A 14,750-nucleotide genomic window follows, 5' to 3' on the forward strand; every position below is an offset into this window, starting at 1 on the left:
CTCATAGAAGTAGATAAGGGCCTAAGCTTTTTGTTCTTTGTGACCTGCTGTCCTCCTCTTTCTCCTGTTCCTCCAAGCAGCTCATGATTCTGGTGTGCCATGTGATGTGTCCTTTCAGATAAGGGCTGTAGTCACCCAAGAAGCACAATGAAAAAATTAAATATATGACATATCTATGGACAGGGATCCCTGCAGGCTGATAAGTCTCTCCCCTATCTCTAGCAGGTCCTCATGCAGAAAAGCTGTTTAAAGTTTTTCTCTCTTGCATTCACTTGTCTTGAAACTATTTCCTATAAATCTGTGTTCCTGGACATCTGGACTCGTAACATTTTACTGCATCTCATCCTGTATTCTGCAGTGGTGATGCAATGCTGGGCTTTGTACCAAGAATAGTTTGCTGAATTCTCACTGAGTTGCTTCAGCATTTGCTTTAATGTTATGTAAGAATTTAGAGATGTTGTGAACACAAGAAAAAAATAATAGAAGTAGATAATATGTACATCATTGTGTGAGACAATAAGTGGAAATGACGCTAAAGAATGCTGAAGGCAACAGCTGGATGGCTCTTTGACTGAGCACCTGCTCCCCTGCCATCCAGTCCAGCAAGCCGCTGTATACATGTTTTCTAAAACATAGATTCTTTCCACAGTTAGGGACAGATTGCTCTTTTCTTTCACCTCCACTGACTTTTTTGAAACACAGCTTGAAACAAAGAACTTGAGAGTTCAGTGCTAGAATGGATCCTACATCCCATCTGCAGTCTCTGACCACACATATTGACTGTATACCATGGTTCTTCTGTCTAAACAAGCTCCAGTTCACCTGGAGTTTGTATATTCAGTCTGGGATGCTGGTTTCCAGAGTTTATTTTCTGAAATAAGCTTCTTCAGAAAAGCATGTTGGCCTAATAGTTATTTACCTCACTACTCTGAAAATGAGCTTTGGGTTTCTAAGTGACACAGATGAAAAATGTTATTCTAGATGACCAAACATGTGATGGGAGGAGGAGGATGAAATGAGTAGTAGCTGAGTACACTGGGGATGAAGTGTGTGCAGCATCAGCTTGGGATGGTGTCTCCTGTGGAGAACTTCATAAGACAATGAGTTTTTCTGGCTTTTCTCCCAATGGCTGTAGGTGCATCAGAACAAATTAAGCAAAAACAAATTATGTCCCCAGGTGGAGTGTCTCAGTCACTGCCACCCCAAGGAAGAGCTCAGGTGAGATAATGCCTCATTTACCACTGCACAGGGAACAATAAATACATGATTTTTGGAAGACAACACCAGTGATTCTCAGCAAGGCCCCAGAGTGCTATCATCCCTGCCCCAAGAAGGACTGAACACTGCTGATCTCCTTCAGAGACCATGGGAGATGCAGCTACTTTGTTTCTTTCCAGATGAGCCCTTCAGGCTGAAGGTAGTTAAACCCCAAACTTTTAATTGGATCCACAGAGACATCCACAAAGTTGTCCAAATGAATCTGAAAATAACTTCAGATATAAGAAGAAAACTTAGACCTGTCTTCAGAATATCAGTCTTTCCTACTACCTCACCTTCCTTCTTGTCTTAACTACTGGAGTTCTAGTTAATCTTTTCCAGGGCCTGTAGCCCTCATTTTCAGTCTGTCTTTTTCATTTTCACTTGCTGTTCTCAGGTAAAATATTTTCATCCTTTTATTCATGAATTCCTATTTTAGATTTGTCCTTTCCCTCTCTAGTTCTAAATGAGCTTTCTTCTAGTAACTCCATTTTATTCCAAATGAGAAAAGCTTGCATGTTTATGATACTATTAACTGATCCATACAAACTTTTTTTATTTAGCAGAGACACAGGACAATGCCTTTGGCTGGGTTAGACTATGAGTAAGTACAACCAGGTGAAAGAAATGCCCCACCCTTAACAAATCATGAGGAGTAGTTAGCTGCCAGGTTGCCTGCCCTTTTTTTGCAAAACTCTGTTTTGGTTGGTTTATGGTTCAGCATCTTTCCCAGACTGAGTTCCCAGGCACAGTTTATCAAGCCAAACAACAGAAACTCGAGGAGGGCAGTGTGGTGATTTTCTCACCAAGGCAAACTTATGCCAGCCATCCTGCTGTTACCACCCCAGCCAGTTTCAGTTCCCGGTTTCCAGAAAGCTCTGAACATTGTGGGAATAAGGATACACTGCTCCTCCTAAAGGCTATGCCAAATTGTTTCAATGTCTTGCCTCTGGGAGACAACATTTCTTGACTCCTGTTTACTCAAGAATAGGGATCCCATACCGGTTAAAAGTCTCTGTCAAGATGCTGTAATTTTCAGCCCTTGGCCCTGCTATGTTATCATCATAATCAGCCATACTGGATCCAAAAATGCACTTTCTCAAAAGATATTGTCATTTATTTTTATATTGCTACTCTTAACATTTTCGTTTGAGGGAATCTTATATTTCATCAACCACCAAAACCAATTCAAGCAATCCACCTTAAAACTGCCTTAAGTTCTCAATCAAATAAGTCACCATGACGTTTCTGAATAAGCTTCTGCAACTGAACATTCCTGCAGCAGAACATCAGTTGTGAAAAATCAGTGCAGCTATGACAGCCAAAATCTTTGCTTTCTACAGCGCTTAGATACCCCCAGAGGATTAGTATCAGTGCGCTTTTGCATGCAAAGATCTGCAATCTTTCTTATCCTCGTTATTCTCTTTTACCACTGGCTAGGTAGTTCGTGTTGCTTGAACATTGCTTGCAGCCTGCTGCAGAGCACCATTTCCCTGGCCATTGCTGGGACTGGCTGTCCCTCTCCTCCAGGTTTCCTGGTACCTCTCTCAGTTGTTTCCATTTTTCCCAGATTGCTCCACGTGACACTGAGCTTCCCAGTTTCTCTTGCTCTCTTTGGAGAAGGCCAGCAATTCAGGGGTGTGGGGAGGCAAGCCCAGTACTGGCCCTTTTTCTGAAGACCAAGGGGAATATCCTCTGAAGTATGTTGCAATTGCTGATAGAAGCTGATACCATGTGATTCACTAACCGTAGCTGGATTCCAAGAAACCCTTTATACAAATTCGGGCTAAGGCAGGCCAGTCCCAAAGCCTTGCAGGCATGTACTGAAAAAAAATCACACAGTCAAGAGTGCGGGGGAGGAGAGCAGGGCTGAACTCTGCAGCAAGGCAGAAAGTACAGCTCTGTAACATGCTGCAGACTCAAGACATGCAAACACTAATGCCAACGTGCAGCTTTTAATAATCTGTTATGAATTTGGCTGTAAGCTGATGCAATGGAAGTGCTGGGAACCTGAAAGGTGTGGGCTAGAGGAGGAAGTACAGAGTCGCTTTGACATGCATATTCTCATCCTCTGCTGCTTGTTGTTTGTCTGGTTGCTGTGTGTTCTGGCACTGGGCTGCACTGCTCACTCCAGCTAGCACTCCCCTCTTGGGGAGCCGTGTTTTGGAGGTAAGGTGTGGGAGTGTGTCGAAACGTTGCAGGGAGGTGTAAGTTGCATGTTAATAAATGACGGCTTATCTGCACACACACAGACTGAAACAGTAATTTGCCTGATTTATTTCAGTGTAAGGCTGGGCACTATGGTAAAAAAAAAATTAGGGCATATAACTGCTGACTGTGTGGTATTGGTTACTGGGTACGTGCTGACTCACCTCAGTTCACCTCCAGTCCAGCAGGAGGAAAGGGCCACCTGAAGATGAGAAAGCTGGAATAGACTTGTCAAAGTAGTTCCTGATAATTATTTTGCATTGTTAGTGAGGCAGCAGACTTTCTCCTGCAGTTTGGGTCAGAGAAGAGGACAAAGTAAGAAATAGCACCAGAGCCCCTGAATTTTATTTTGTAACACAAAGATAAACTCTACATGAGTTCATCAACTGGTGTCCTGAAATTCTGACAGAGTTTACTAGAGGGAGCAGTCTTACTCTGCAAAGCATTTGACTAAAATAGACTTCACTATAAAGATTTCCTTCCATTTAGAATCCACCCAACTTGCTAGGTGTAATTAGAAAATAACCAGCACCTCGATTTTGCTCCTGTTACAGCTGCACAGACAACGTGTCACCGAGAGACGCTTCAGGGTGGCTGTTTTGTTCAGTATTGTACAACAGTACCTAGAATTCAAGACAGATTCAGAATTCAGTTTTGTAAATGCTCTAAAAACATTCTGTGCCCTGAATTATTTGCAGAACCTTAAACAATAAGAAGGGTAAGGAAAAGAGTTGAAATGAAAAAAAAAATAATTTGGAAGTTAAGGAAGTGACTCGAGAACCTAAAGACTTCACTGTCATAGCTGTAATTCCAATAAGTTAAATGACGGGTTTAAAATAGAGAAAAAAAACTTAAGTACAACTTTGCCAGTTCCAGATGTGGCTACATGTGTGACAGATAAAGAGGCATAATCACTTTCCTTCACCTGTTGAACACATTCTTACTATTGCAGCCCAATAAGTGGTTGTACTTTGTTGCCTTTTCCTGGCTCCTGTTTCTTGCTGTCCACTGGAAGCCCCAGTTCTTTTCCCAGCACAATTACTCTCAGACTGGATTGATGTATGAGGCAGTTTTGTTCCAAAATGACTATGCCACATAGATAAAATATGAGACAAGAATATTTTGAAAGGATTCCTTCTAAACCAGGTCCTGTGAAAAATCTTGAGGTACCATATTTACATGTTTCTACCAAGCAGATCCATTTTAGCAGTCAAAAATCTTGACTTTTCTTCTCTTTTCTACTCACATAAGGCTACAGATCTCTTTCATTATGTCAGTGTAAGTGGCCAGGAATGAATGTAACCATGGCAATAAAAATAAATTGGGCTCAAATAATCTCAGTCCAACCAACTGCTGAATGGTGATTTCATCTGAGCCAGTAAGAAATAGTGGGTCACCAGAACTGGTGAAAACTCCACACACAAATGTGTTTAAAGTGTTTATATCTGTTTAGCTTTGCCTCTAAGTGTTAGTTTGGTTTAAACTTAGTTAAAGACCCATAGCTTTATTTAAGAAGAGCAGCGATGCATTTTGTTACTTAAACATTGCCATGCCACGTACAAAACAGCCCCATCAATAATCAGCTACTTTTAATTGCTTCAGTGAAGAGAACAAGGGAGGAGGGTGCCGCAGCTCTGCCATCCTCTGAAGATGCAATTACATCCTACTGCTCATTTACAGAAAAACTGAAACCCCCCTTTCTTGGGAGGAATGGAACTGCCTGCCCTTGGCGCAGGGAGGAGGCAGCAGGAACAGGACAGAATTCTGTGTCATATGGCATATAAGGAGCTGGGTCCTGCAGAGAAGAGACGATGGCCACGGGATGCTGAAAGGAAACGTTGGCTCTAGGGGCACCCACAGCCAGAGGGAGCCCAGACTGAAAAAGAAAATGAATCTCAGCCCAGACTGAACAGCACGCATCATCAAGAGGAAGAAGTCTCTATTTTCTTACCTTTTAACCCAGAGAAGGTATGTTGCCACTGAAGCAAACAGCTCCAAACTAAAGGAGGGGAGTCCCGTGTTTATTCCCTACTTCTTAGCCCTGTTGTGTTTAGTAGAATCCTCTTAAAGTCTCAGCACTTGGAGTGAGGGGAGCCCCAGCTTGTCCTCAGTGACTCAGTCCACAGCCATGTACCAACCCATTACTCCTGTTTTCAGTGAATACCTTCTACTTGCATAGAGTGTGAAAGATTTACAGCCAGACTGCTTAGAACCGGTTTTTGAGAGGTCTTGCAGCAGCAAAACGTAGATGTAAGAGATAGCTATGGGTTTATAACTGCTGGAAACTGTGTCCAGCAGGAGTATATTTGCTTGCTTTTGCAGGATTGCTGCTCTCTCTGTGTTCTCTAAAGAGCTCCTTGGTCTTCACCGACTATCCACTATTTTTTGGTCTTGGAGTTTATGGTAGTTTCTTCCTAGCTTGTTAATTTTGCTGACTTGTGCTCTGAGGCAGACTGATTAAATTCCTAGTTTTACACCTGAGGTAATATAATTGTGGGTATTTTGTGGGTATGTTTACCTGAGTCCCCAGATGTTTTGAATGCTGCTGAGATACTGAATCACAAGGAAACCTTGGGGCAAAAAAAAAATAAAAAGGCAAAGGCCTGTAGGCTTTAAGCAGATTCACCTCCTCAATTGTACTGATTATTTTTTCTGGAGTTTTTTGAAACATCTATTTCCAGGAAAATCTCATCCCCACTAATAGCTTTTCCACCAATTTCACATTCCTTCTATTAGTCTTTGATGATATTTCATGTAGTTTTCCAGTTTGTTTTACACTTAAATATTGCTGGGATTTTTATATGAGCAGAAGTCTTCAAGGAATCTCCGATTTTATTTATGTTTTATGGCAAAGTGTAGAAAGAGTTGAAATTATTGCTTGTAGTTAATACTGTATTGATGAACATAAGAGCAATGAACTCTGTTCAACCATGACCAGTATATATAACTTATTTTTGTTTGTCTCTCTACCTTCTTATCTTTCCTAAATTTTCCAGCTTTAATAGCTTTGTATCACTCCACTTTCCTAGGAAATTTCTGTTCTACCTTTGAAAAACAAGATCTCAGTCTCCAAGTCCAGGATATTAGCATTGTGTTTTCCTTAAAAAACTGTTACAGAGTATGTATGTTGCCATGGACATCTTTGGTTTGGAGAGTCGAAGTTTGTTTACTTTAACTCTGATGCCACAGGGCTGAGCCAGACATAAAGATGTGAGCAGCCAAAATGTCAGCCCTAACTTTGGAATTCTCATGTCTAATCATGAAACCCTCCTTCTGTATGAACCTTATGGCAGATCCACTATAGAGAAGGGAAAAGCCAGTCAGAGAACACCTCAAATTCCCACTAATGGGAGTCAGGCTGTAGCACAGAAGCTGCAGCTCACTGTCTGGTTGTCCTTGCACATCTCTGACACAGGTGTAGGGGACTGCAGAAGTGCTGTGAATAGAGAATTAACAGGTCTGCCTAGGAGTAGAAGCACAAGGAACAGCAGCAGCTTCTGTGAGGCCTAGGAGCTGATGGTTGTTAAGACCCAAACACCTCTGTCTGCAGCTTCTTAGGACACGCAGATCAGGAGGGAGAGTCCAATGAAGACTCTCAAAAGCAGGACAGCTCAGTCAGACTAATCAGTGCCAACTTCTAAAGGATACCTAATGCATGTTCAAAACCTGCACTTGGTCACAAATCTCAGAATAATTCAGAAGTGATGAAGACCCAACAACTGACAGTCTTTGTCACCAATGTCATGACAAAGAATCCTAGGCTGATTGTTTGGGCACAAGAACCTTGGTAGTTGTGAGAATATGGGTCTGAGATTGTGCTGAATGTGGCTGAGTGAAATCAGGTTTGAAGTTTGGGTTTTTGTTTTTAAATGAAATTGCCCCCCCTACCCAATGAGCTTTACTACTGTGAAAAATGCCAATCACTTGTTTTTAAAATTTTAAAAGTTTAATAAGTAATAAAATTATTATAAAAATAGTAATACAATTAGAGTAATAATAATTTGGACAATTTAAATTAGGATAATATGAGACAACAGAGACAAAGAGTTATGGGCCCGAAAAAGGACACTCGTTAACAGAGGATTAACCCTTAAAAACAACAGCCTGTTGCATATTCATACACCTCATACATGATGCATAAATTCCATTCAAACACGGGATTCTGTCTGGTCATCCTCAACTTGTTCCTCATAATCCTAATGGTACTTTCAAGCCTGAGCAAGGTGGGAAGAAGTTCATTTCTTCTGATAAGATAGCAATAAATTCTTTTTCTCTGAAAGATTTAGGTGTCCTGTGACTGCTATCTTGCTGTGAGTCCTTTCTTTAAAAAAGTATCTTACATTGCATAGTTTCTATTTTACATTTTGCTATAACCTAAAACTATATTTAGCACACTACTTAAGAGAATTAATACAGCATAACTTTCTAACACAACACATTTTAATATTTGTGAAAAGCCAATCATAAAATATGCATTTTTCACACTACGCTGGTTCTACAGTAATGCAGCATTATTTCCTATCTGGAATTGATTGCCAGGCATCGAATTCAGCTGTTTCCCTTCTGTTTCCCTCCTGCAGATGCCATGCGAAGGCTGCATGGAGAGGGACAATGTGAGCAGTGGTGCAACCATGGAGTTCATCCTGCTCGGCTTCTCTGAGCTGCTCCATCTGCGGGTCCTGCTCTTCTTTACCTTCCTCATTGTTCATTTGGTCACACTGGCAGGGAATATGATGATCTTCATAGCGGTGGTGATGGAGCCCTCACGTCCCCCCATGCTTTTCTTCCTCGGCCAACTCTCTGCTGTGGAGCTGTGCTACACTTTAGTCATCGTGCCCAAGGCGCTGCTCAGCCTGGCAGTGGGTGGCAGCCCCATCTCCATGCCGGGCTGCGCCGCACAGATGCACTTCTTCGTGGCCCTTGGCGGCGCCGAGTGCTTCCTGCTGGCAGCCATGGCCTACGACCGCTACATGGCCGTCTGCCAGCCCCTGCGCTACGCGGCCCTCATGGGCGAGGGGCTGTGCCTGCGCCTGGCTCTGGCCTGCGCCCTGGGAGCCTTCCCTGTGGCCCTGGGCCTGACGATGGCCGTGTTCCACCTGCCCTTCTGTCAGCCCCGCCGCATCGACCACTTCTTCTGCGACGTGCCCGCCGTGCTGCGCCTGGCCTGCGCGCAGGGCTACGCTGCAGAGCTGGCCCTGCTGGCGGCCTGCGTGCTCCTCCTGCTGCTCCCCTTCCTGCTGATCCTGGCCTCGTACCTCTGCATTGCTGTGGCCCTGTTAGGTGTCACCTCCCCGGTGGGAAGGGGCAAGGCCTTTTCCACCTGCATTTCGCACCTGGCCATCACCTTACTGCACTATGGCTGTGCCACCTTCATCTATATTCGTCCCAAGTCCAGTTACTCACCGTCTCGGGACAAGGTGGTGTCTCTGGTCTACACCAACGTTACTCCTTTAATGTATCCCCTCATTTATAGCCTGAGGAACAAGGAAATCAGAGGGATCCTCAGGAAAATGCTGAGGAGAAAGAAAATAGGTGAACTGGGATACTATCAGAGTTGTGATGTGTGTGTGTGGTAAATTTTAGTAGAGCAAACACATTCTTGTTGGGAAAAAGCCCCATAACCAGATCACCATAGACTTCACTAAGGCAAATATCCAGGCAGAATTCTACATGCATCACTACATTTATGACAAAAAGATATCTCTGCTCAAAAAAATCCCCAACAGTTGATCTAAAGGAAAATATTTTAGTGAGTTTTGAGGATGAAGAGCTTTGATCAATCACTGGTCTCGCTTCTCTGATCACATACATATTCAGGCTTACATTCATAGTCATGCCAGCACAATTAGAAGATCAACACAAAAGTTTTTAAAGTTAATAAACCAATATTAAAGTATTGGTTTTGTTATTTTTCTATCAAGATGACAGCAGAAATTGGGTAGTCAGTACAAATTTTAGCCTGGTAAGTTTACCAGCACAATAAATCTGTAGGGCTTAAAGGAAGGTTAGAAGAAGAAAGACCATGGCTAGAAAAAAGGGTAAAATAGCTGTGGTTTTCTCCAAATTTAATAGAAGGCTGCACTCTGGCATCCCATGACAAATGGAAAGTTAAAATGCCAACAGTCTAACAAGAGTATGACTTTGCTATGCCAGTTTTGCAGGAAGCAAAACATATTTCCTTGTATTGGGAGATGCTTTAGGTTTGGATTGTTCCTATGGCAACACAAAGGCTAAGATACTTGTTTTATCATGTGACTTTCACCACCAAAGACTGCATCATATAAATATGAATGCCTGGGGACCGTTGAGATCTGTAATTGTAAAAGTAATAATACTGCTGCCACAGTTACTGCAATTTCTTCAGCAAAACCAGTGAGAGTTACAGCAGACTGCAGCAGACATAAGAATCTCAAAGTTGCAAAGCAGTGCTATTTTATGAGTTTCCTATGTGTAGGAGGAACAGGATGATTCAGACAAATTAGAGAAGATCAATTTTGGCCAGGAAGAGGGGGGGAAAGAACCAACTTAATTATTTTATTTAATACTTCCCTCCCCCATGTCTCTTTAAAGGCTGTAGAGACACCATGATTCAGAACCCACCTCTTACACAGAAAATAGTTGAGAAAAAAATTAAAATGTTTGCTTCTGTTCCTCTGTCTCATCCAAAGGAATTTCAGCACCCCAGCTGCCCTCAACTCTCTCGCTGGGCAGATTGAGAAAGCAGAGTGGTATTTGCTTTCTCTGGGCTACAATCATTAAAAATTATGGTAAGTGGATTTGACAAATGTAAGAAATTGGCACTGTAACTAAGGAAGTTAACTTGGAGCCTTCTGACAAAAGAGAAATGTGGAATTTAAAACTGACATTAAAAGCTGTCTTCAAGATCAGAGTCTAGCCTGCCTAAAACATTAACACAGAATATTGGCTCTCAAGTCAATGAATACCTAATTACTCTGTGGGCAAACACTTAGCTGCATTATTTAAAATTATCAAAGTTGCAGTGAACATTTTAATCACCTGCCAGCTCTTCCAAAAAGTGAGAAGGAGAGGGTCTCAATGAGAGAACACTATGTACTAATAGAGAAGTACTTCAGAATTACATTAGAGAAGTACTTTGAATCAAATACTATTAAGTAACTGTAATGAGCACAAGCAGAATAGGAGGCATCAATTCTAAATCCTGTCAAGTCAAATCAAGCTTTGAAGTCAATCCTGCTGCAAGCAGTTGGCTGGACTTGAGGCAGCCAGAGGTCCTTCCTGAGATTAGCACAACTTTGCATCAGAGGTTTCTAACCTGCCTTCTGTCCAAATGCCTGGCAATAAAACTGAAGGACAGACAGACACTGAGGTTTATGACACGGTTCAAAGCCTTGGTAGAGGCCCTCACATATTTCTGGCAGCTGTGGGTGTGGGATAGCAGAGAGATAACTGTGACCTGCTGTGGGAAGATAGCAGGGCTGTCCCCTGAAGCAGGAAGTTCCTCACCAACCACTGCAGAACAGAGGCACCTGGACACTCCTCTCCTCACCCCAAGGATACAGATGATGCCTTTGGAAGGGATGAAATGACCTAAATAGCTGTCAGGCTAGACTCCCAGCCTGAGATACATGTGGGAAGTACGACAAGCAGTGGAGGCTTTCTGAGAAGACGCTTTCTCTACCCAATGTTCTTGCAGATGAACAGAGTGAGGAGAAATCCCAGAGCCCAAGACCATCTTCACCAGTGTTCCCACACCCACAAGTCCAAGACTAGCCCCATCAGTATTCCCACACTCATTCACAGCACCCTTTCTCCTCAACCCTTGCCAGCTGTGTTGTGCACTGTACAGATATGTAGAGAGTATGAGGTAAGAGCAGCAGCAATGTATCAGAGATATCACAACCATTTCCTTTCTAAAATGTTATCTTTTAATTGACCGGACCTGTCTGAGGTCCCTTTCCACTCAACAAGTGGCTGTTTCAGTCCTGTTGACTCAGCACACTGTGTGCTGAGAGCTGGAGAGTGCTCAAGTGAAGTAAGGCAGCACCATCCCTGATGTAGGCATGAGCACAGAATAATAATTTTTAAAAGGTCATTTCTAAGCTATTTTCAGACCTTCATAGGGAACAGCAGGATTCAGCTAGGCAGAGCAGATTATGACAAATGCACATTCCACCTCCAAACAAAGATGGGTATGGAAAAGATTTTTCCATGGGTGCTGTAGTTTTTTGGGTTGGGTAGAGATTCAAGAGTCCCCAGTGAATGAGTACAGCTGGGTACCTGCATTTCACAAATGGTCTTGTCCATTCTTGGAAGAGGAATGCTTGCATTCCCAAATTTGCCGAGACCTGAGATCTGGCGAACATAGATGTCATGAAGTTTTCCAGTGAAACCAATTAGGACATCACTAAGAATCACTTTATGGTTTACACAGCCATACAAACAGAGTATTCACCCTTGCAATTAATTTCATAAAGGCGGCCCTGAGCAAGCACTGTGTAAGAACACAGATCTTATCAGTGGTGCAGCACCAGAGCCCAGCCTGTAAGAGTTCAACCTGTAAGATCACATCAGTGATCAGCTGTCCACGTTCTCAAAAATGAAGAGAGTTTGGAGGATAATGGCCCAGATTTGGGCATTCAGGATGCTCTAAGTCCAGCACCTTGAATGGTACATGCCACTGAAAGGTTCCTCCACTTAAGGGGATACTTCAAGGTTCTTCCTTGAGAGCTACTGCCAGTACCAGATATTCTGGGAGGATACAAGTGAAACCTCCCTTTCAGTATAGAGAGAAACCAGACAAAAATGCTTTGGTGTTTTTTGTTTGTTTGTTTTTGTTTGGTTGGGGTTTTTTTGTTTCGTTATGGGGGTTTTTTTGCACACATTATGCTTTGCTGGCAAGCCAGGTAAGACATTTCCTAAAAAGTTGTTCCTATAAATAATCAATCTCCTAAAAGAAATAAATGTACTTGCATTAAAAGAATATCCTTATTTTCATAGAAGTATAAATACAGAAAGTTTATCTAGGGGATTTGTTTCTGTTATGGGTAAGGAAAGTTGAAAACTTCGCAAAAGTCCAGTTTTAAGAGCTAGGAAGACATTTCAGTGTATTTATTTTCCCTTGACAAAGACATGTTATAACATTCTGTCTGTTTTGGCTTACATGGAAAGTGAGTCCACCAACCTTTCTTTCTTTCTCTCTCTTTCTTTCTTTCTTTCTTTCTTTCTTTCTTTCTTTCTTTCTTTCTTTCTTTCTTTCTTTCTTTCTTTCTTTCTTTCTTTCTTTCTTTCTTTCTTTCTTTCTTTCTTTCTTTCTTTCTTTCTTTCTTTCTTTCTTTCTTTCTTTCTTTCTTTCTTTCTTTCTTTCTTTCTTTCTTTCTTTCTTTCTTTCTTTCTTTCTTTCTTTCTTTCTTTCTTTCTTTCTTTCTTTCTTTCTTTCTTTCTTTCTTTCTTTCTTTCTTTCTTTCTTTCTTTCTTTCTTTCTTTCTTTCTTTCTTTCTTTCTTTCTTTCTTTCTTTCTTTCTTTCTTTCTTTCTTTCTTTCCCATTCCTTAAAAGCTTAGAAAACCTGCAAATAATCCTATATTTACCCAAATAGATGTTTTTTATCCTTTGATCTGAAGCCGGAAGGTGAAATTAATACAGCTATTTACGATAATGGAGTTGTAAAATGAAATGGGTATGGGCTTAGTAGCAAACCTAGAAAATAGATGTTAATATCATGAGGGTGAAAAGTTGTCAAAGATTTTCTTTATTAAGAAAAAGCTTCTGTTTTTGAAGTTTATTATGAACATGCCAAAGGAGCAATATTTAGTGTTATTACTTTACTATTAACATATTTTACTATTATAAAGGCTAGAATGCTATAGGAATTTCTCTTGCAGATATTTATAGATAGAAGATTTACAAAAGAAGAGAGATGAGTCCTTTCTGAGATTGTTTTTTACTATTATATGAAATTATGTATTCAGCATATAAAATCTGATAGGTTCAATATGATATAAAACAAATATAGTCCACACCCCCATAAACAAGCTAATGGCAATTAAATATACTTCAATAATCTGCCATTTCTCCACAGAATTAAACATTTCTACAAGCTTTTTATTTATCAACTTGGCTGTTGCACAAGCCTTCAGTTTCCTTTAATGGATTGTTTCAGGAAGCAACGAGGAACATAGGACAAAACTAATCAGGAGACCAAAGTGGAGCTGAAGAATGAGGTGAAGCTCCTGCCAGCTGGTTGGTTTCAGAATTAGTTTCACCTTGCCCTACAAGTACCTCCACATCAAAAAGCTGGCTGAAGGTGTTATTAACAATTCCAGCAGTGTATCCCTAACCTAAAGCTCTTGGCTCTAAAGATCCTATTGAGCTCAGTTGTCTTCCAAGCAAGTCCAGAGAAAAGAGAATGGGAAGATCGATACCCACCCAGTGTGTACCTTTGGCTTTACCTGCATAAGTGCAAGGTTTTACAAATCGGTATGTAAAGATGTAAGACTGTCTGGTTCTACAAATTGGCATGTAAACTTGAGGGAAGACCTGATGGCTCAGCAGCATATGGCCTCTAGCCTAGTCACTGCTGAAAATCAGGTCTCCTAAAATCTCTGTAGTGTTTCATTGTGGTTTTGCTGTACAGTTGCTCTCAGCATTCATTTCAGTTTTCATGTTTTGATTTAATTAATGAGTTCAAGTTTCAAAAAATCAAGTGGGAGGCTGAACTGAGAATAGAGTTGGCAGTGAGTCGGGAAGATGTTAACACGTTCACTGCCCTCTTTCCACCTGCAAGGTGTCTGCTTCAAATACCTTCTTCTGGTGTCCACCTTGAGACCTCTCAGGGAGAATGCTGCTTGCTAACACAGTAAACAGTGGAAACTATTTCATTTCTGCACTGGACAGCAACTCTTCAACATCAGGATCGAGCTACAACAGCAACAAATACGGGCAAGCTTCTTGTGTTTAGATTGTGGAGGCAACTGTAATTTGTTAAGAAGAGGACTATAAAAATATCTTGAAAAAACATATTAGAAATAGACATAAAAGCTTTAAAATATTTGTTGTAAACTCCCAGAAAAAGAAAAGATTTATTAACTCACACATTCACCTGTAAGAGCAGAAAAAATAAATTTTAAATCACACTATCTAAGTGACTAGTGGTTTGGTTTTTATTGTATATTAGTAAAGCCTTTTCAGTGTCAGTGAGATATTTCCATGCTTGAACATAATTAATCCAAGAGTGGGGAAGAACAGCTGGAAAATATGAAGAAATTACAAATTACAGAGAGGTATGTGTTTGCCATGCAAAGGTTA

At 41.3% G+C, this 14,750-nt stretch overlaps 1 protein-coding gene across 1 annotated transcript; it reads left to right on the plus strand.

Moving 5' to 3' along the window:
- Positions 1-8,045: 8,045 nt before the first annotated feature.
- Positions 8,046-9,041, plus strand: LOC131554559 (olfactory receptor 10AC1-like). The gene has a single exon (XM_058800042.1). It carries the CDS (start codon positions 8,046-8,048, stop codon positions 9,039-9,041), a length of 996 nt encoding a protein of 331 aa, XP_058656025.1.
- Positions 9,042-14,750: the final 5,709 nt, after the last annotated feature.

The sequence above is a fragment of the Ammospiza caudacuta genome, chromosome 2 (assembly GCF_027887145.1).
Source record: "Ammospiza caudacuta isolate bAmmCau1 chromosome 2, bAmmCau1.pri, whole genome shotgun sequence".
In the NCBI taxonomy this organism is placed as follows: domain Eukaryota; kingdom Metazoa; phylum Chordata; class Aves; order Passeriformes; family Passerellidae; genus Ammospiza; species Ammospiza caudacuta.